At 43.2% G+C, this 20126-nt stretch overlaps 1 protein-coding gene across 4 annotated transcripts in view; it reads right to left on the reverse strand.

Annotated features, from left to right (window-relative positions):
• The window catches only part of CLCN5 (chloride voltage-gated channel 5), a 152447-nt gene that overhangs the window by 14289 nt on the left and 118032 nt on the right, over positions 1-20126 (reverse strand). Inside the window, exons 1-4 of one of the 4 annotated variants that reach the window (XM_027608574.1) lie at positions 8398-8429; positions 6834-7227; positions 6096-6247; positions 3205-3304 (exon numbers count right to left, since the gene is read on the reverse strand). In XM_027608574.1, coding sequence (XP_027464375.1) covers positions 3205-3304; positions 6096-6203 — 208 coding nt within the window. In that variant the 5' untranslated portion in view covers positions 6204-6247; positions 6834-7227; positions 8398-8429. Of the gene's footprint in view, positions 1-3204; positions 3305-6095; positions 6248-6833; positions 7228-7728; positions 7833-8397; positions 8527-20126 lie in introns of those variants that run through there. The other 3 variants (XM_027608573.1, XM_027608572.1, XM_027608571.2) reach the window with 3 other exon arrangements.

Here is a 20126-nt window from a genome sequence, read left to right on the forward strand (position 1 = left end):
GCGTCAGGCTCCCTGCTCAGCGGGAAGCGTGCTTCTCCCTCTCCCACTCCCCCTGCTTGTGTTCCGTCTCACTCTCTCTCTGTCAAATAAATAAATATTTTTTTAAAAAATAAATAAATGCCTATTCAACAGGGGGTTAAAAAAAAACACAAAACACTGTCTGCATTGAACACTGTGTCCGTAGAATTTCTACATAGGGGAGCTTGGGGGAGAGCAAAGTGGTTGGGTGGGCACAAGGGGTGAGTAGATTTGCCTTTTAGCTGATTTACATGGCCAAGACTCTGCTTTGCCTCACAGTTGCCGGATACTGATCTCCGAAGACGATCAAATTTCTTAAAGAGCATTTTATTCTCACTATTTACAGAAGACTGAGAAAATGTGAATTGCCTGCCTTGAAGACTCTTATATGATCTTTGTCTGAGATGGCCGGGGGAAGGGAGCTGACGAAGACTACTGAGAGGAGAGCTCAGCCTTGTTAGCGATCCTGCTCCATGGACGAGGGAGCCTGAGCCATGGCAGGAAGGCATTCGAGGCTGAGGGAAATGAACCTGAAAAAGCACATGGAAAGTTACATGAAGCTACAGACATGTCGAAGCCTCCTGAGCCTCGCACGTGAACATCTCGAAGTTTTCATAGTGATAAAGGAGCAAACAATATTATCTGCAGAACAGCCACCAAAGGCAATTCTGAGAAGCTGAAGAGTGAATGGGGACTTATGTGCTATGGTTAACAGACTGGTAGGGTTAAGATCGTTATAGTACTTTCGATTCTGGCCTTCTCATCATTTCTGTCGTCCAGACAAAGAAACTCTGGCCTAAAGAAATGAAATGGTCTAGAATCACGCTTTAGGGAAATAGCAAAGACACCATAAAATTCACAGCCCCTGAATTCCCAGACTGTTCTTGCGTTCAGACACACTGCTTCTATTGTTGCTCTGCGGTGCTTAAAAACAAAATGCCCTGTGTGTTCGAGGGAAAGAAAAATATTCACTGGCCACCGAGTGACAAGAAATACATTAAAAAGTTGAGGATATTACGCCTACATTCCAACAGGCTGGAGGCCATGTCATGTGTATGTTTGGGTAGGTGCTAAAAGTGTTAACAGAGGTTATTTACATACTTGAATAACCTAGTCAAATCTAACACCTTGTTTGACACCTCCTCTCGGCCACGCCCACCTTCTCCAGCCTTCTAACTCTTCATCCTAACTCTTAATTCAGAAAATTGACATGTGTTACAGAGTTTGGCTTGTTCTCTGGTTGTTTTCGTGTGAGCCTGTCTTATTCTAGCTAATGCCGGTACCCTCAATCCTATCCTCCCTTCTCCTGCTGTTTTGCCTTCTTTTCCCGATGGGCCCCTTCTTCCCCGGTGACAAATTTTATCAGGTTTCCCTTACCCTACAGAACAAAATGCTTTCCCTTGTCCTCGTTACCGTTCCAAGCTTCTGTCCCTTCTCTCCTTCCAATGGCCACCAAATAGCTCCGGAACTTCTACGCTGGTCGCTTCCCCTTGAAATCTGACTCCTGATATTTTTTTATGAGATAGTTTTCCAAGGTCACTGGTATCCTACTAACTGCTAAACTATAACCTTTTCCTTCCCTTCAGCCTCTCTGCAATACTTAGCATTACAGACCACTTGGTCTACCATTAGCCAACTCTAGACTGGCCAGACCACGTTCTCTCTCCCGCGTGAGCCTGTAGGGGTAGTACTAAGCCCCGAGACCACGGGTTGGCAAACTATGGCCCAGGGGTCAAATCTGCCTCTATGCTTGCAAGTAAAGTTTTTTTTTGGGGGGGGGCCACAAATCCTAAAATATTCACTGTCTGACCCTTTACCAAAAAACACTGCTGACCCCTTCCCTAGATAATCTTTGAAAACCCAGCTATGGCTGAGCCTTTCTTCATTTGCAGCAACCGTCTTATGCTCTGTGGCTTATAACGCTTCTCCAGGTAACAGCAGCAGTGGTGTTGTTAACAACTGTGGGCACCGTGCTGAGCACCATCCGTGCTAGATCTCATCTACCCACTATTCTGTCCTCACAGCAAACGTGGACTATGCGTACTCTTATGAGCCCCATTTTATAGATCAGTAAACTAGAGCTGCCAAGGGTTAAGAAATTTGCCAAAAGTCACAAAACTATCATGTGCCAGGGCTGGAATTCAAGTCCCAGTAGCTGCAAAGTAGAGCCCGTGCTAACGGCCATTTTATCCCGTCTACCTCCAGGTTTCCCACCTAACTTCTCTTTCAGCTCAATATTCCAGATCCTCCTAGGCCCATCGTTTAATGCCGTTAAGGATACAACCCTTAGTATCTCTGCCAGGGTATTTTTGGCTTTCTGCTTCCCCGGTGGGAGGGGAAGCCTGCCTGGAAGCTTGCTTTAAAGCTGTATGGGCATAGCAAGGGCACTATTCCTACTTAGACTGTGCATTATTTGGAGCGGCTTGGGAGGTTGACGAGACGAAAGGAAAAGGTAGTGCCATCCCACTCGTCCACCAGCATGAAAGAGTGCGATTGTAAGTTTCTTGAGGGCATGGGCCACATCTTCTATGCTGTTCTTCACCACCAAATGAGAGAGCAGATGTTTAAGAAATACCTACAAAAAGCTCCCAGGAAGTTCTCTTTCTTCTCTATCTCCTCTTATACACCCCACATAGTATGTGTTTAAAAAAAAAAACAAAAAACATTGTCCCAGAGTGCCTGGGTGCCTCAGTTGGTTAAGCATCTGCCTTCAGCTTGGGTCGTGATCCCTGGGTCCTGGGTTCTGGGATCAAGTCCCAGTCGGGCTCCCTACTCAGAGGGGAGCCTGCTTCTGCCCTCTGCCCCTCCCCTGCTCGTGCTCTCTCTCTTTCTCTCTCAAATAAATAAAATCTTTAACAAAAAAAAACCTTGATTGTCTCTATTAGAAGGACTCCTCCTCAAGACAATCACTGGAAGGCAGTGCTAATAGGGCCTTAAAATGGATACAATATTTTATAGCATACAAATGCATTTAGATACATTTCCCCTTTTAACTGCATTTATTTAAGGAAGGGGATGCAGTATCCCTTTACAGATGGGAGCATTGAGCTTCCTCAAGGTCCACCAGCAATATATTGCATGTAGGAAAACCGTAAAGCACAGCACTCAACTCAGTTCATGACTTGGGGGAAGAGCACACCACAGTTTTAGGAGATTTGTTTAGAAAACAAACACAGTTTACCATACCTGATAAGAGCCCAATAAGTAGCATTAACAACCAGCCAGAAAACGCATCGCTCACACTGTGAATTAAGGCCCATGTCGACTCTTTGCTTTTATTGGTAATCTAGGGAGAAATGAGAAAAAACTGGTACACTCTATACACACGCTTGCTTTTTCACCTTAAAATGCACATTAAAGAAATACAAAGATAAATCTGTTCATTAGGCAGAGAGACCAATCTGGAGTTACTTCTCAAATAATCTCGGGGTGAACTGACCTCATCGGGAACTTGGGAGGTTTACTGAAGCTTGTCTTACTGAACCCCACCTTTCTCTGCAGTATCGCAATGGCTCCAAGTACCTTAGTCAGGGATTCCCCATTCAGCTGCTAATTCTCTATCACCTCAATTTGGTTTGCTTTTTGCAGTGGTCTCTGTCTGCCCCAGACATCCGATATTCTAAGGATGGTCTCTTGACTCAGGCAAATAGGCTGACTGTTTTTCCAATCGACAAACACGGGCTTATTTGAGTGGTGAAAGTACAGTGTGAAGTTTCCTATCCGGGCTGTGCTTCAAGTGAGGCAAGTTCCAACACTTGCTCCCCGCACCGATCACAGATACTAAATGGTATCAGGGATGCATCTATTTTCAAAAACCTGCTGGGAAGGGTGCCTGTGTGGCTCAGTCAGTTAAGCTGATGCCTTCGGCTCAGGTCATGATCCCAGGGTCCTGGAATCGAGCCCCGCATCGGGCTCCCTGCTCAGAGGGAAGTCTGCTTCTCCCTCTCCCTCTGCCCCTCACCCTGCTCATGCTCTCTCTCTCTCTCAAATAAATAAAATCTTTAAAAAAAAAAAAAAAGACCCTGCTGGGAATATCTGAGGCTAATCGAGAGGTGCAGAAAGGTCTTCTGCCCTTGCCTCAATTTAACCCTTCAGTGCCCACATTTCAAAACCAAGCATTCTGACAGCTTTGTCATTGTCCCCCTTCTCTGCACCTCTATTTCTTATCTTTGAAACTGTGACTTCGTTACCCCATCTTCATCTACAGCACTATCACAAATAATGATAAATTATTATAAACATTTTAAAAGCATTTTAAAAATTCATCTTGACCTATGACTTTAAGTTTCCAGTTTTAGTGCTGAAAGTAGATGAGGTGATGTTTTTTTCTGTGACAGTGTTTCCAGTCAGATGATGAACAGTTTAATGCAAAAAAAAGTCCCTTTTGATCACTTGATAAACACATTTTAATTGATTTTGAATTATTGTTAATTGGCATAATGTGTCTCAGATGTGACCATTTTCAGATAGTGGGAAAGATGCCCTTGTCGTATCCCAGGTGACTTTCACAATGTAAATAACATGCTGAATATGCACGTGATGACAAATTGAACTTTGAATTACAGATGGCAGAAATTCTAAAGCCTGCCTGATGAATTGATACGATAGAGTATGTGTGCATGTTTCCAAACAGTGGCAACCTTATGAAAAAAACATGGAGTGTTTTTGTGGAGATCCCCCTTTTCAGTTAGGATAGAAAATTCAGTGAGATGGTCACAAATCCAAGGATTACACAGGAATTTCTCAAAGCTTCTCCCAGGGACAACCTGACTGTGAGGCTCCGGTGATCATGAGAAAACCAGTCAGGAGATGGAAATGGCTTAAGAATACGAAGCGATCTGCCCCTGACTGCTCAGGAGACTTGCCTGGCTCTGAGAGAAGGAAATCATGAACACAGGAGAGAGTGGGACCAACTTAAAAAAAAAAATCACATTTTAAATTTGGACTCAAAGCAGAAATAGTAAGGAAAAAAAGAACCACACCTAAGGTTGGTTGAAAGAATGTCTCACCAGAGGATCACCCACTGAATTCGGATCACTGGGGCTAGGGCCCTCCCTTTCTAATAAGCTCTCCGTGAGGCCCTGATGCGAGCTAGAAATTGTGATTCCCTGATTTAAATGACACACAGCAACAAGTTAAAGACAGACTGCTTTAAGAGGTTTTCACGGGACTCTGGAAAGAGAAAAGTGGGGAAATTCTCTCACCAAATTCAAAGGAATCTGTGTCATAGCCATGAGCGCCATCTTAGTACCTATCACATTTAATTAATGTCCTTAATTTTGGATTTGATTGGTCTTGTGGGTTTGAGTCGAATGTGTACATTTTGTCTTATGGTTGTTCAAGAGCCATAATCACAAGGACTTTATCCCGTAGGCTTCAGTAAACACCAGGGCTCTGGGGTTTTTTGGGTTTTTTTCTTCTTTTATTCTTTTGAAAGCAGCACCCTTTCTTTTCTTAGTTCTAAAACTCCTGTTTCAGGGAAAACCATAAAAGGGAAACGAGATCGGGCGCCTGGGTGGCTCAGATGGTTAAGCGTCTGCCTTCGGCTCAGGTCATGATCCCAGAGTCCTGGGATCGAGTCCCGCATCGGGCTCCCTGCTCCTTGGGAGCCTGCTTCTCCTCTGCCTCTCTCTCTCTCTCTCTTTCTCTCTCTGTGTCTCTCATGAATAAATAAATAAAATCTTAAAAAAAAAAACAAAAAAAATCATTTCTTGAAAAAAAAAAAAAAGGGAAACGAGATCGAGGAAGACGATCTCTGAAATGCACTTCAGTCCCCTCCACCAAGTTGGTTTTCACCTCTTTGCTAGGCACTTATCCTCACGTCAGGGCTGCAAGGATTCTTTCCAACTACTTTACTACAGGAAGATAAATCACCGTTAAATAGAAATTCTTAAAAGCACATACAAGATGCCCTAAAAATAAAAATAAGTTAAAAAATAAAACCCTACATTGCCAGTAGACACCAGATTCAGCCAGATCCAGGGCTGAAGGAAAGCACACATGGAAAGAATACGTATCTTCAACTTCTTCCCCTGGTGCTTCCTGACACTTAGCTCACATACCATCTTTGTTCTTACCTCTCGGTGCCTATCCCGGTCCCGTGACTTCTCCCTCACCCAGTCAATTGTGTTGAAATCATCATAGGTCCCCACACCAGGGATTGGCTCCTCCAAGAAGTCCATCATCCTATTTGAAGAACCTATTCCTCCACCATTGTATGACCTGTCCTCTGTATTGAACAGGAAGCAGACATTAGTGCCTCAGACACTCTAAACACTTTGATACCTCCCTGCTAAGTACCAAAAGGTGAGTCCTTAAACCATCGGATGATTACAGTTAGGGTGTGCTGATAAAGCAATATAATCATTGGTGGGAACATCCATCGTATTTAGAGGTTTCTGTGGTCTAGGCACAAAACGGTGAGTGCCTTCAGGCCGTATAAATGGAAAGGGACAGATGAGCAGGACAGTACAAAAGGGAGAATTGACAGGAGTTGAAGTGTAGTGGGAAAGGATTTATGAAACAAAATACAGGAGCGCGCGGAGCAGCTTAGGTTTTTCAGTTTCTTTTATGGAAGGGAGACAAAAGGGCCAAAGGTCTTTGCAGACATATCACATCAGAAACCATTTTGCATGTGTAAGGCAGTAATTCAATTCTGGGAGGTGGCTTTTGCCTGAGTGGGAATGCCAAAGAAAGCAAGTCAGCCTCTTCAAGAGTTAAGCTGGCTGGAATGTACACATTTCCCTTCAATAGGTGGAAGACTTTGATCCCTGATGTAATGGGCTTGTAGAATGTCAGAACAGCCCAAGACTTACAAGTAGAGATTCAAAGACCAGTGCACAGTCTGGCGATGGGCCGTCCCTCTCTGATCCTTCAGTGGAAGCAACATATCCACTTGCCCAACTGCAGTCCTTTATCTGCTTTGCTTTCAGCGCTTCTATTACAATCACTTATGCAAATGTTTTGTCTTCCTTTCTAGACCGGAAGCTCTTTGAGGGCAGCCCTCTATCTGAGTCATCACTGCCTTCTCGCGTCTAACACATAGCCAAGATTCAATAAATATCAGCGGAATCAACGTTTATTTGCCGAATGGTGGGGATGAGAAAGAAGTATTCAAACTCAGGAGCTGTACACACACAAGGTTACTTAGTATTGCTTGACAAACTTGTTCCAAATATTTCCACCGTCCTCTGGTGAAACAGTATTTCTCTATTAAACACAAAATGTAAAACAGTATTCAGGAATTTATGCAAACGCGAGCTGAGGAAAAAATGCAGAGTAATGCGATCATTGAACTCAACCAGCCAAAGCTCACATTCGCAGCATCAACCTTGGCAGGGACAAAGCTTCATCCAGACTGTTTGGTGATGAATCCCTCCGCAGAGGAGGCCAAAGTGGGCCTGAGCTGAAACCCAGCTCCCTCCCACCCAGCCTCATCCCCATCTTCACTCTAAACTCCGTAGGGACGACTTCAGCACTGTAGTGGGGTAAGTGGAAATTAACCCCCAAGCTGTACCTGATTTACAAACTGTCTTCCAAATACTTCACCTGGTATACCTTTCACCAGCAGCACACACATTTAAAAGGAAAAGCCCTGCAGAATCCAAATCATATTGAGGGTGGGAGTGGGGGTGGGGCTGGAGTGGAGGAGGGGAGCAAGTTAATCTTAAAACCCCCTAAACCAAAGTCCTTTCCATATCTTGAACCTACCTGGCTGTAAAATGGTTGGCTGCTGAATCACCAGCCCAGCGTTTCCTATCATGTCAGTGGCATACTGATAAACATTAATGCCGGTGTGTTTGAGAGCTTGGAGGGAAAGAGCCAGCTAGGAAAGGGGGACAGAAAGAAAATAAAGTATGGGGGGGGGCAGCAAAAAAAAAAAAAAAGCTGTTTCTATTCTCGAGACAAATGCTGACATGAACATAGGACACCAAACAACCAGAAATTGGCTTTTGAAAGCAGGTTAATGCTCCAAATGAATTTGCTCTGATTCAAGGGCTCTCCTTTCAGGAGAAATTTAGAGAGGATTTGGTGAAACTGATTTTTAAAAGCACCCAATAGCTATCTAAGGTTACACGATGTATCAAAGGAGCACCCCCCCCCCCCCCCCGCCGCTCTAAGGCTCTAAGGATGTAAAAAATGAAGCTCTGCAACAGCTTCCTAACAGGAAAGGAAAGAATCCTATTACATCACTAGGTAACATGAGCACTGCATCATCCTTCTTTGTAGATAGTCTCCTATTAGCAACGCAAATTGTCAGGCAGCTCTGCAAAGAGCCAGCAGTGATCAGAAGCCGAGAAACAGACTGCTTGTGATTCTCCAGATCCCCTTCTCCCTGGGGTCACACTTCGGTCCTGGGCTGGGCTCAAGTCGGCTTACCTTCAATCACAGCTTTCTTTTTTTCTGCCTCAAGGAAGAAATAACCTGGGCAGCCCACATTTGGCCATTTAGGTTGCGGCGCTTTTCTAGAAGGAGCCCCGGGAGGCACTGCTTTAGAAGGGCACTTGCTGCGTTCTCTGCCTTTTGCAGGAACAAATGCCACCTAAGGCACCACCAGTGTTCCCCAGGCGGTCAGAATGTGATGTCACTGGTGGAGTCACGTGACCAGACCCTTGGACCAGCCTTGGAGAAAGGAAGATTTTTTTTTAACCGAGCACAGGCGCCTTAAAGATGTAGTCTCATCTAAACCAAGGCCGTCCCACGGGGGCCGCCAGGTCAGTTCACAAAACCGGGGTGCAGGCAGGTTTCAGTCTTTAGACCTTATTTAGCAGCAAATCCAGGGAGGCAAAGTAGGGCTATCTGAGAGCACTCAGGCAAGTTACGGGGATCCTAAGTTAAAAAGGGAGAGGGGCAAATACAGAAAAGCCTTTTTAAAACGCCCTGGAGAGCAAAAACACGGAGGAAATCTCAGACATGTGACGCTGGATGAGAGATGCCAAACACAGGGGCACATAGCGCGACTTCTCTCCACAGAAGTTTGAAACCAGGCCAACCTACATTATGCCATTTTAGGGCGCAAATGTAAGTTGCCACATTACAAAGAGAGGCAAGGGAATGACAAAAGTACAGACGGTAGCTACCCAGAGGAGGGGAAGGGGGTCGCCTTCTGGACGGAGCACATGGTGAGGGTGGGGCTTCCAAAGGCCGGTAATTTTTCTTGATCTGACCCGTAGTTACCTGAGTGTCCACATGATAATCATTCTTTAAACTGTATGCATATGTTCTATGTCTTTCTGTGTATACGTCATAATTAGAGAAAATTATGGAAACGGAACTGCATGTGAACTTACTATACAAGCTCAGCTCTTTAATAGCACCTAGTAACTTAAAAGCTCAGATTACAGTCAAGAACATGAGTTGTTTCATAGTATTTAGTTCTCTACCCAGAAAGCAACATCAAATCTGATCTCACTAATCCAAACTGGGTAAAACTAGCTATTTCAGCTGTGAAAATAAATGCACTACTACATTTGCATTATTTAAAAGGCTCTCCCTTCCCAGGCCCTATTCCTAAGGCTATTCTCCAGCAGGTCTTAATTAACTGTGCAATAAGGCCAGTTGAGTAAAGGAGAATGAAATAGCCATCTCACAACTTCCTCAGTGAATCCGCAGGACAGCTGCTGTTAAACATTAATCCAGTCAGTGTGCTCCAATAATCAGACCTAAATGTAGGGGTCTGAAATGTTGTGATCACTCTCATCACTTCTTAGGGCCCAACGCATCCTGAAATGTTAATACAGCAAAACCTCATGAAATGTGAGGGACTTCATGAAACCTGTGTGCTTTGGGTCCAGTCCATCATTATCGTAACATCTCAGTCTCTTGATGAACTCAGCTAGCATTAATGAGAAGAATTAAAATGAAGTGGCAACTGATAGTATTTGTGAATGAACTGCAAAGCTTGAAAATCAAAAGCGATTTGTGGCCCAAGTATGATTGCGTTACACAACTGTACTTTTAGAAAAGTGTGTCTATCTTACTCAAAGAGTGTAACATGCCCAAACTCATAAGCCTCCTTCAAAGTCATTCTTTATTAAACAGGATCCTACCACTAGTTTCTGAAGGTAACTGCGGAATTCACTTACATTATCTGGTAAGATGTATGTTATCTCACTAGATGATTTTACGCTTCAAGATAGTATATGTTTTGGTATTTATAAAAATGTATAGTTCTTCAATGTACAGTGACTGAATTGTAGGACTGGTACCGTGTTCTAATAACTTTTGATGTAAGCTCATGTGTTTTTCAAATGTTACATCTAGGGGAGGGACTTTATCATTCCATGTAAATTTACTTCCTTTGAAAACTAGGTCTGGTAGCTACAATGCAGTCCTTGTACTAAAATGAGATTTAATTTAATTACAATTCCCCTTTGTGCCAAATTTGTAATCTCTAGCATATGTTCATGATACAGACTGCCAGGCGTAGGTCCATTGATATTATTGTGAAAATAAGACACAGAATGCTTACTGATTTGTAATGCAGCCTATGATAAAAAACAAAAAATATAGTCAACATTTGGGGACAAACAGAGTTAGGTTTCTGGAACACAGATGTGATCAGATCACCTTCTGATTTCTAAAATGTCAGTGGCTCCAATAACAATGTTTTTTTTTTTTTAATTTTAATTCCAGTGTAGTTAACATACAGTGTTATATTTGTTTTTAAAACTTTCAGCATAGGGAGCCCACTTAATGGGCATTTGGCACAAGTGTAGAACCAGAGTTTTTAAATATCCTCGTAATTTTTAGAATAGGACAAATAAAATACTTAAAAGTACATAATAATAATGACAATGATGTTACAACTATTTTCGGTTTCATCAATGAGAGGGATTAAATTGTTTCCACTCTTTCACAGACATACCTATATCTGACTGGATGACAAACAGCTTAAACTGTGGGTCATATGCCACATCGAACTGGTTTCGTTTCTTAGCATTTTTTTTAACTTACTAGAAAGAAATGGTAAATTTATAAAACTTAGTTGTCAAGAATAGAAGCAGAGATTATCCCGTTGGGGACCAACTACTGAGGTACAAAGAAAGTCACAAAATGCAAAAGGGCTTTTCAAAAAACAGTGTATTAAGAGTTAAGCTTCTGGTGTGTAAATTCTCTGCCAAGGAAGGAAGAGTAAAATTAAATGGGACCCTAAATGTCATATTAAGGTACTTAAGTAAGTCTAGATTTTTGCCTCCGTACCAAAAAAAGGTAAAACTTAGCTCAAGTAAGTTTTTAAGGCATAGTGTGCTCTAAGTTACACATAAAAAAATTTAATACTTTAATAGGAAAATGATTCAAGTTAAAGTACAATTAGATCTCAATTTGAATAATTTTTTAAAGCCCCTAAAGGGTAATTTGCACTGCTTGAGTCTGGGAAAAAATGTCCAGAAAAAAGTCAATACTTAAACAGCTTTCCCGGTAGGTTACACTTAGGTCTAAAAACTTAACAATGGGTCTTTAGAAACACACCGCTTGAATGAGGCGGCATATAAATGAATGCATTTAGCTCGTTCCCCTTTATGGAAACTACTTTCTAATTTTTTTTCCTACAAATCACATGATGCTTGAAACTAGACAACCCTGTAAAATACAAAAAAAGAAATTCCAATTTGAGAGTCATGTTTACTTCAATCCCTAACCAATAAGCCACTAGAAATTTACCTGGGGAGCTGAACAGTAACTGATTAAGTGAACTAGTTAAACACTAACAAAAACACAAGGGGAAAGAGGATAGAAGGAAACCTGGTGCACAGACCCTGAAATACTGCTTTAGTAATATGGCAGATGCAGGAGGGCTCACTTATTGGCAGCTGCCCTAAGGAAGAAAGAAACATTTAGAGAAATGGGGCAGGGCTCTTGGTATGTATCACAGGAGCCGAAAAAAAGTCCCATTTTTTTAAAATATATTTCAGTTTTTACAAGGATATATTGTATGTTTGCAATGCTGAAATGACACCTACAAAAAATTCAACACTCTACCTAGCATACGTCAGCAGATATTCATCTTGTGGTTATTTAAATTTTACCTTCATTCAACGGCATGTACTAAGAGCCTATCGTATGCCATTTCTCACTTCCGTTTCTGCAGCCCCTTCCCTTCTTTTATTGGCTCATCCATTTTAGATCTCCCAGAAAGTTATGAACCCTTCCACACTCCATTCATCCCTAGGTTTGAGACTGCATTACAGTTGAAGCCCCAATATTAGTCAATACTTTTAAGACCTATCAACTTGAGCCTCCATTTCACTTCTAGCTTGCTTTCCCACTTACCCAGACCCAGGGGCTGAAAAGCAACTGTTGGTGGAGTAGCTCTCCCATCTAAGCCCTGGAGAGTACCACAGGACCATGTCATGCTTTAATACACTATCTTAGTTTGGCCCCTGGGACACATATTCAAGGAGACTTTCCATTGATACCCATCTGTACAGCCATACTGGTTGTTAAATACTGAAATACCTCCAGAGCTGTGGATAAATAACTACTTTTTCCTGAAGCCTCTTCTCCCCACCAACCATCCCCTGGAAGGCTCCTGAATGTTCCCCATGATTCAGCAGCTGGAACATGAGGAGGCCCCAGGACACTGCCGAGTGCTACGTCCGGCATCCAGTCTGACTGGTCAGTGCCTGTGTTGGTTTGCATACATTTCATTTCAGGACTGACTGCTTTGGTTTCCGTTCACAGCAGGTTAAAACTTGAAGTTGTCTAAGAGGCAGGAAGGACAACAAAGAGGAAGCTCTCTATCCCAACTCTGCTGAAAGCTAGACAAAATAAGAGGTGGTGAGGGGCGCCTGGGTGGCTCAGTCGGTTAAGCGTCTGCCTTCGGCTCAGGTCACGATCCCAGGGTCCTAGGCTCAAGTCCCGCATTGGGCTCCTTGCTCAGCAGGGAGCCTGCTTCTCCCTTTGCCTGCAGCTCCCCCTGCTTGTGCTCTCTCTCTCTCTGACAAATATATAAAATCTTTAAAAATATATATTAGAAAATAAGAGGTGGTAAGAGATGCGGGTAATGGGACTGCAAAAACGGCAACAAATCTACTAAGTGAAGTTTGAGGATTCTGAGCAGTACACAGGAAGATGAGGCATGGCAGAAAGCGATAGGGAAAAGACTTTAGAAACAAGAAGGAATCTAGATTCTAAGACCACCCTTGGACTCCCCATTTCCCAATGGATACAGCTCTGTCCCCACTGGGTTGTAGACATGAGTGTGGGAGTGTAACTTCTACGCCTCCTACCCCCAGCATCTGCTCTAATCTGGAAGTTCCCAACCCAATCCACTTTCATTACCACTGGAGCCAGGCTGCAAACTTCCAGAGTTATCAAAGCTGGGAGAAATGGCATGTGGATTTATGGCTTGGTATCGGCAGGCTCCTGCTGGACTAGAATGCCACAAAAATCCATGGAGAACTGGAAGTAGAGGGACTAGATTTGACAAGGTTGCCGAGGGGTTTGTCCACGTAAAGAAAACATCCCTCAGCTCCATTACTTGCTCTTCATTCTTTCCTTCTCAAATTTACACATTTATGGGATTGACAAAAGGCCTGGGGAATGTCATGGGTAGGGAGACGCTGCCCTAAAATGCATATAACATACCCCAGGGTTGGGAAACCTAGCTAGCACAGTCCTGTGTAATAACTTGTAATTACTGTTTCAGAAGCAGCGGTTCTCTGCTTCTTCTGTCCTAAGTCTGTGTTGGTTTCTCTTTATTAATCTCCAGAAGGAAGTTGGGAACAAGAGATCAGCAATTATTCTTTGCAGGAGCAAAAACTTGGAGAGGAAACACCAATTAGGAGATTCTTCTTGGGGGCACCTAGGTGGCTCAGTCGGTTAAGCGTCTGCCTTCGGCTCAGGTCATGATCCCAGACTCCTGAGATCGAGCCCCGCATCGGGCTCCCTGCTCGGTGGGAAGCATGCTTCTCTCTCTGCCTGCCGCTCCCCCTGCTCTGTGTGCGCTCTCTCCCTCTCGATCTCTCTCTCTCTCTCTGACAAATAAATAAATAAATAACATCTTTAAAAAAAGAGAGAGAGAGAGAGATTCTTCTTGGGCTCATGGAAACAGCGTGATGTCATGGACAGAAATAATGAATTATAAATATAAAATCTAACAACTGCTCTTAAAGAAACCCATGTACCTGGCCACACCAATGTGTGTATGTTATTCACTGCAGCACTGTTAGTGGTAGCAAAACCTGGAAACAATGAAAGAGTCCAGTAATAGGCGCAGAGCACAAGGGGAGAAGTAGACTGATATGAACTAAAATAGAAAAATCTCAAACACAGTGTGTAAAAAAAGCAAGTCACAAAATAATAAGTAGAATATTTTTAAAAGTGTGTGTCTATGTGTTAACTGCAGAGAAAAAGAACTGCAAGAGTCACACTGAATTATTTTTAGGGGTTATCTCTGGAGTGGGAAGTGGGGGGGGGGTCTTTCACATTTTCTATACATGTGCATTGTTTGAATCTTAAATAGTGAGGTGTATCTATGCGTTACGTGGTGGTTCTGAAAAGAAAAATAATGACCAAAAAAATGATAGCGCAGCTAGAAGAGTAGAGACAGCACATTTCAAAGGGCAGACTTTCATTCTGAGAGGCAGACCACTGGAGTATTTAGCAACAAAGCAGGTGACAGTGTCTGGAGAACACCAGGAGGAAAGCACCAAGAAGAAGATGGCTTACGTAGTTTTTAAATGAAAGGCAATGGGAAGAAAGGCTTTGCCGGCGGCCCTCTTGTCCCGCAGTGAGAAGGTACAGATTCTAACCCTAGCTCCACAAATCACTAGTTTTATCACCTTGGGCAATTGCCTTAATCTCTGTGGCTTTCAGGTTCTCCGTCTGTAAAATGGGGGAGGTTTAGCAAGCATGATTTTTAAGGTCCCTTCCAACTCTGATATTCTATCATTTTAGCGATGATTTTTTTTTTTTTTTGGTCACTCATACACTGTGCTGCATGACTTGAGAAGACCTTAAGCTTTTGAAGAATTCTAAATGGCATTTTGATTGCATAGTTATCTGAGAACACCCTTCTGGCAGGATCATAAGATGGCACTACTGATCCTTAGGAAAGAAAAGTAAGACTCAGCTCATGAGTGAAGTATATGACAACCTGGGACCCAATGCTCTGGGGTCCCTTCAAGAGGGGATCAAAGTGGACCCACTGGCTGAAAAACACACAGGGAGCTTCCAGATTCAGCTCTGGCAAGTTGTCACTCCCCATCCCTACAACAAGAAAAAGCTGGACAAACTGAAAAGTCCCGAACTTTCCAGGGACCTGCCTGAGAATGAAGGCTGCAGGGGAAACTGCAACGCCCAAATCCACAGAGACGGGTTTATCCAAAAAGACACAAAGAGATCTGCTCACCTGAAGTAGAGACCAACTGAAGCAGCAACTGTTGCAGGGACACTTGAATGGCGACGCTGATGAACTGCGGAAGGCTGAGTGCAGACCCGTGTGAGAGTGAGAAACTTCTAAGGCTTGCCCGCCTGTGGGCTCTACCTCCAGGAACCCTACCAAGTTCTCACAGGGTAGATAAGAGAAAGATCCCCTCCTGGCTCTGAGGAGGGGAGGGGAAGAGTAATCATTGTGAAATTCCCCAGAGCTTTCTCTATACCAAAGGCCTATGCTCCGGGGGAAATACTTTGCCTCAGCCTTCTCCCAACTGGGGGAAGGGCATTCCTCTCACTCCAGCAGAGAGAGAGAGAGAGAGAGAGAGAGAGAGAGAGAGCGAGCACCCCCCCCACATACCCACCCCCACCCCTACCAGCCTTCTTGTCTCACCCAAAGGAAAAAAAAAGGCATATCAACAGGGGCCTGCGCTTCCAGGAAATGGACTGGGAAGGCCGTGGTCAGAACAGAAGTATGGGGCAGGGAGAACAAAAACTGTACCACTGGACGAAACCGTGTGAAGGTCACAGCCATAAGACACATGCCCAACAGACACTGAGATTTCACAGAAAATTATAAAAAGACCTGCTCCCACATATCTTACCATGACACCATAGGGCTCCCGTGTAATGACAGTGGACTGCAGCTCAAAGAACTGAGCCACAGAATCTCTCTCAATAAGCTGCATTTAACTCAAAATCAAGAGGTGACACAAAAACAAGGTCACTACAAGGGCGCCTGGGTGGCTCAGGTCATGATCCCTGGGGGTCCTGGGATCAAGTCCCATGTTGGGCTCCCTGCTCAGCAGGGAGTCTGCTTCTCCCTCTGCCACTCCCCCTCCACTCATGCTCCGCCCCTTGCTTTCTCTCTCTCAAATAAATAAAATCTTAAAAAAAAAAACAAGAACACTGCTACAAAATTTTAACACTCTGGCACAGACAGTTACACCAAACATTAAACAGCCCAATGCGTGGCCACTTTACCATAAATTCACAATGGAATTAAACTAGAAACCAATAAAAAAAATAGCTGGGAAATGCCCCAATACCTAGAAATTAAACAACACACTTCCAAGTAACCCACAGGCCAATGAAGTCTCAAGACAAATTACAAACTATTTTGAAGCAAATGAAAATGAAAATAGAGGGCGCCTGGGTGGCTCAGTCGGTTGAGCGACTGCCTTCGGCTCAGGTCATGATCCCGGGGTCCTGGGATCGAGCCCCACATCGGGCTCCCTGCTCGGCGGGAGGCCTGCTTCCCCCTCTCCCGCTCCCACTGCCTGTGTTCCTGCTCTGTGTGTGTGTGTGTGTGTCTCTCTGTGTCAATTAAATAAATAAAATCTTTAAAAAAAAAAAGAAAAAATGAAAATACAAGATATCAAAATCTGTAGGATGCAGCAAAAACAGTGCTTAGAGAGAAATCCATAGCATTAGGTGCATATATTAGAAAAGGATCTAAAACCAAAGAACTAAACCTCACCAAAGAAGATACACAGATGGCAAAGAACAAATGTAAAGATGTTCAACATCATTTTTCATTAGAGAAATGCAAATTAAAACAATAATGAGGGGCGCATGGGTGGCTCAGTCAGTGAAGTGTCTGCCTTCGGCTCAGGTCTTGATCCTGGGGTCCTGAGATGGAACCCCATGTCAGGCTCCCTGCTCAGTGGGGAGTCTGCTTCTCCCTCTCCCTCGGCTGTCTCCCCCCAGTCATGCTCTCTCTCTCTGTCTCTCAAATACATAAATAAAATCTTTTTAAAAAATGAGATACCACTACCTACCTATCAGAATGGCTAAAATCTAAAACACTGACAATATCAATCATTCACACAGATGTGGAGTTAACAGGAACTCTCATTCATTCCTGGTGGGAATACAAAATGGTACAGCCACTTTGGAAGACAGTTTGGCAATTTCTTACAAAACTAAACACAGTCTCACCATATAATATGGCAATCACACACCTATATATTTACCCAACTGACTTGAAAACTTATGCCTGCACGAAAACCTGCACACAGATGTTTATAGTAGCTTTGGTCATAATTGCCAAAAGCTGGAAGAAATCAAGATCTCCATCAGTAGATAGGTGAAAGGACAAACTGCCATATATCTAGACAATGGAATACTATTCAGCAATGCAAAGGAGTGACATCTCAATACACACAAAGACATGGAGGAACCTTAAATGCATATCGCTAGGTCAAAGGCGCCAACCTGAAAGCCTACAGACTACATGATTCCATTTATTGACATTCTGGAAAAAGCAGATTGATGGAGATGAAAAACAGATTGGTAGTTGCCAGGGGCTCAGAAGGGAGGTGGCTGAAGAGGTAAAGCACAGGGGATTTTTTCTGGGCAGTGAAACTGTTCTGCATGATACTGTAACAGTGCATACCTATCACTATGCATCTGTCAAAATCCATAGAACTTTATAGCACAGTGGACCTTAATTTACACAAATTTTTTTTTTAAATCCCAGGATGGAATGCAGAATGTGACAGAAGAATCTATAATACAAATTAGTGAAACAGCCTCACAGAAGGAGGTATTGAGAGAAAAGGTGCTGATCCAAGAAACTGGAACTGAGTGGAGTGTGTAAGGCTAAAGGCTAAAGAAATTGTGTATAAGTATTATATTCTAGCTGACAACGTAGTTTCCCATGGAAAGTAAGGGTTAACGATTTGAAAGCACCATACATGGGTGCACGCAGGTGACTCAGTCAGTCAAGCATCTGCCTTTGGCTCAGGTCATGATCCCAGGGACCTGAGATCAAGCCCCACATCAAGCTTCCTGCTCAGCAGAGAGTCTGCTTCTCCCTCTCCCATAGCCCCTCCCCCAGCTTCTACGAGCTCTCTCTCTCTCTCAAATAAATAATCTTTAAAAAAAAAAGATAAAAAAAAAAAGAAAGCACCATACATGTACACTGGAAGAGAACAGTTAAATAATGGATGGAGGATGGTGGGAGCCAAGTTTCTCACTACCTGTAATGGGAGGTTACAAACAAGCCATGGGAGGAGGCAAGAATGATCCATGTGTTAATGGAGCAGAATTACAGACATCAGTACAATCTCATGTTTAGCTTAATGTAGACACGGATGGTCACATGTAGATAATATATCTACCTATAGATATATATATAGACACGGGTCAGTACACACACACACACACATTTTTTTACTGAGTGGCTGAGAGTGCCTAAACCAATAATGCCCCAGTAGAAATGAGCACACCTACTGCCCATATCTTCATTCCTAATACCATTCTCTACTAAAGGGAACCAGGGGGGTGCCTGGGTGGCTTAGTCGTTAGGCATCTGCCTTCAGCTCAGGTCATGATCCGAGGGTCCTGGGATCGAGCCCCGCGTCGGGCTCCCTGCTCCATGGGAAGCCTGCCTCTCCCTCTCCCACTCCCCCTGTTTGTGTTCCCTCTCTCGCTGCTGTGTCTCTCTGTCAAATAAATAAATAAAATCTTAAAAAAAAAAAAAAGGAACCAGGGCTCCTTGGAGAAATGGCACATTGCAGTGGCAGACAGTAGGTCCTCAAGAAAACCCCAAGGTGACAGGGCCATGTCAAAGGGAAACAGAAAACTGAAAGAGTTCCAAATGGCCAAAGCTGGAAAAATTTGAACAAAATAAAGTAGAAATGGATTATAACCCAAAGTTTAAACAAATGAGTCCCTACTGACATAAATAAGTAGTTGAATAAATAAATGGGAGAGAACAGACAAATGTCCCATGCAGAACAATTCCAAATAATTTCTATAGATACTTTACCCTCAAGGAGGTGGAGCACAGCTCCCTAGTTCTTAAGTGTGAGCTATGCAGTGAATTCCTTCCATAGAGTACATTATGGAAAGGATGAAAAGCAAGTAACTTTACAGTGGAGAAAGCTGACACACACCACCTCAGCCAGAAGATCAAGGTTAAAATCGGCAGCCATAAGTCATATCAACAATATATAGCCTTGATACAATGTGATGAGAATGGCACTTTACCTCTACTCCTCCTCCCTAAAACCCATAACCCCAGTCTAATCATGAGATAAACATCAGACAAATCCCAATTGAGGGACATTCTACAAAATACCCGACCAATAATCCCCAAAACTGTCAACTGGTGCAGCCACTGTGGAAAACAGTATGGCGGTTCCTCAAAAAGTTACAAATAGAACTACCCTTCTATCTAGTAATTCCCCTTCTGGGAATGTAACCAAAGGAAATGAAAACACTAACTTGGAAACACTAACTCCCATGTTCACCACAGCATTATTTATAATACCAAGGCATGGCAACAGCCTAAGTGTCCATCAATGATGAATGAATAAAGAAACTGTGGCATATACATATACAATGGAATATTATTCAGCTATCTAAAAAAAACGAGGAAATCCTACCATTTGTGACTGGACAGATAGACACTGAGGGCATTATGCTAAGTGAAATAAGTCAGACAGAGAAAGACAAATACTGTGTGATCTCACTTATATGTAAAATCTAAAAAAAAAAAGTAAATGAACTCATAGAAAAAGAAATCAGATTTATGGTTGTCAGAGACAAGGGGTAGGAGGATGGAGAACTGGAGAAAGGTGGTCAAAAAGGTACAAACTTCCAGTTACAAGACAAATAAGTGCTAGGGATGGAATGTACAACATGACGGAATATAGCTAACAGTTAACACTGCTGTATGATATACAGGACAGTTGTTAAGAGAGTAAATCCTAAGAGTTCTC

This window comes from Zalophus californianus, chromosome X (genome assembly GCF_009762305.2).
Source record: "Zalophus californianus isolate mZalCal1 chromosome X, mZalCal1.pri.v2, whole genome shotgun sequence".
NCBI lineage: Eukaryota > Metazoa > Chordata > Mammalia > Carnivora > Otariidae > Zalophus > Zalophus californianus.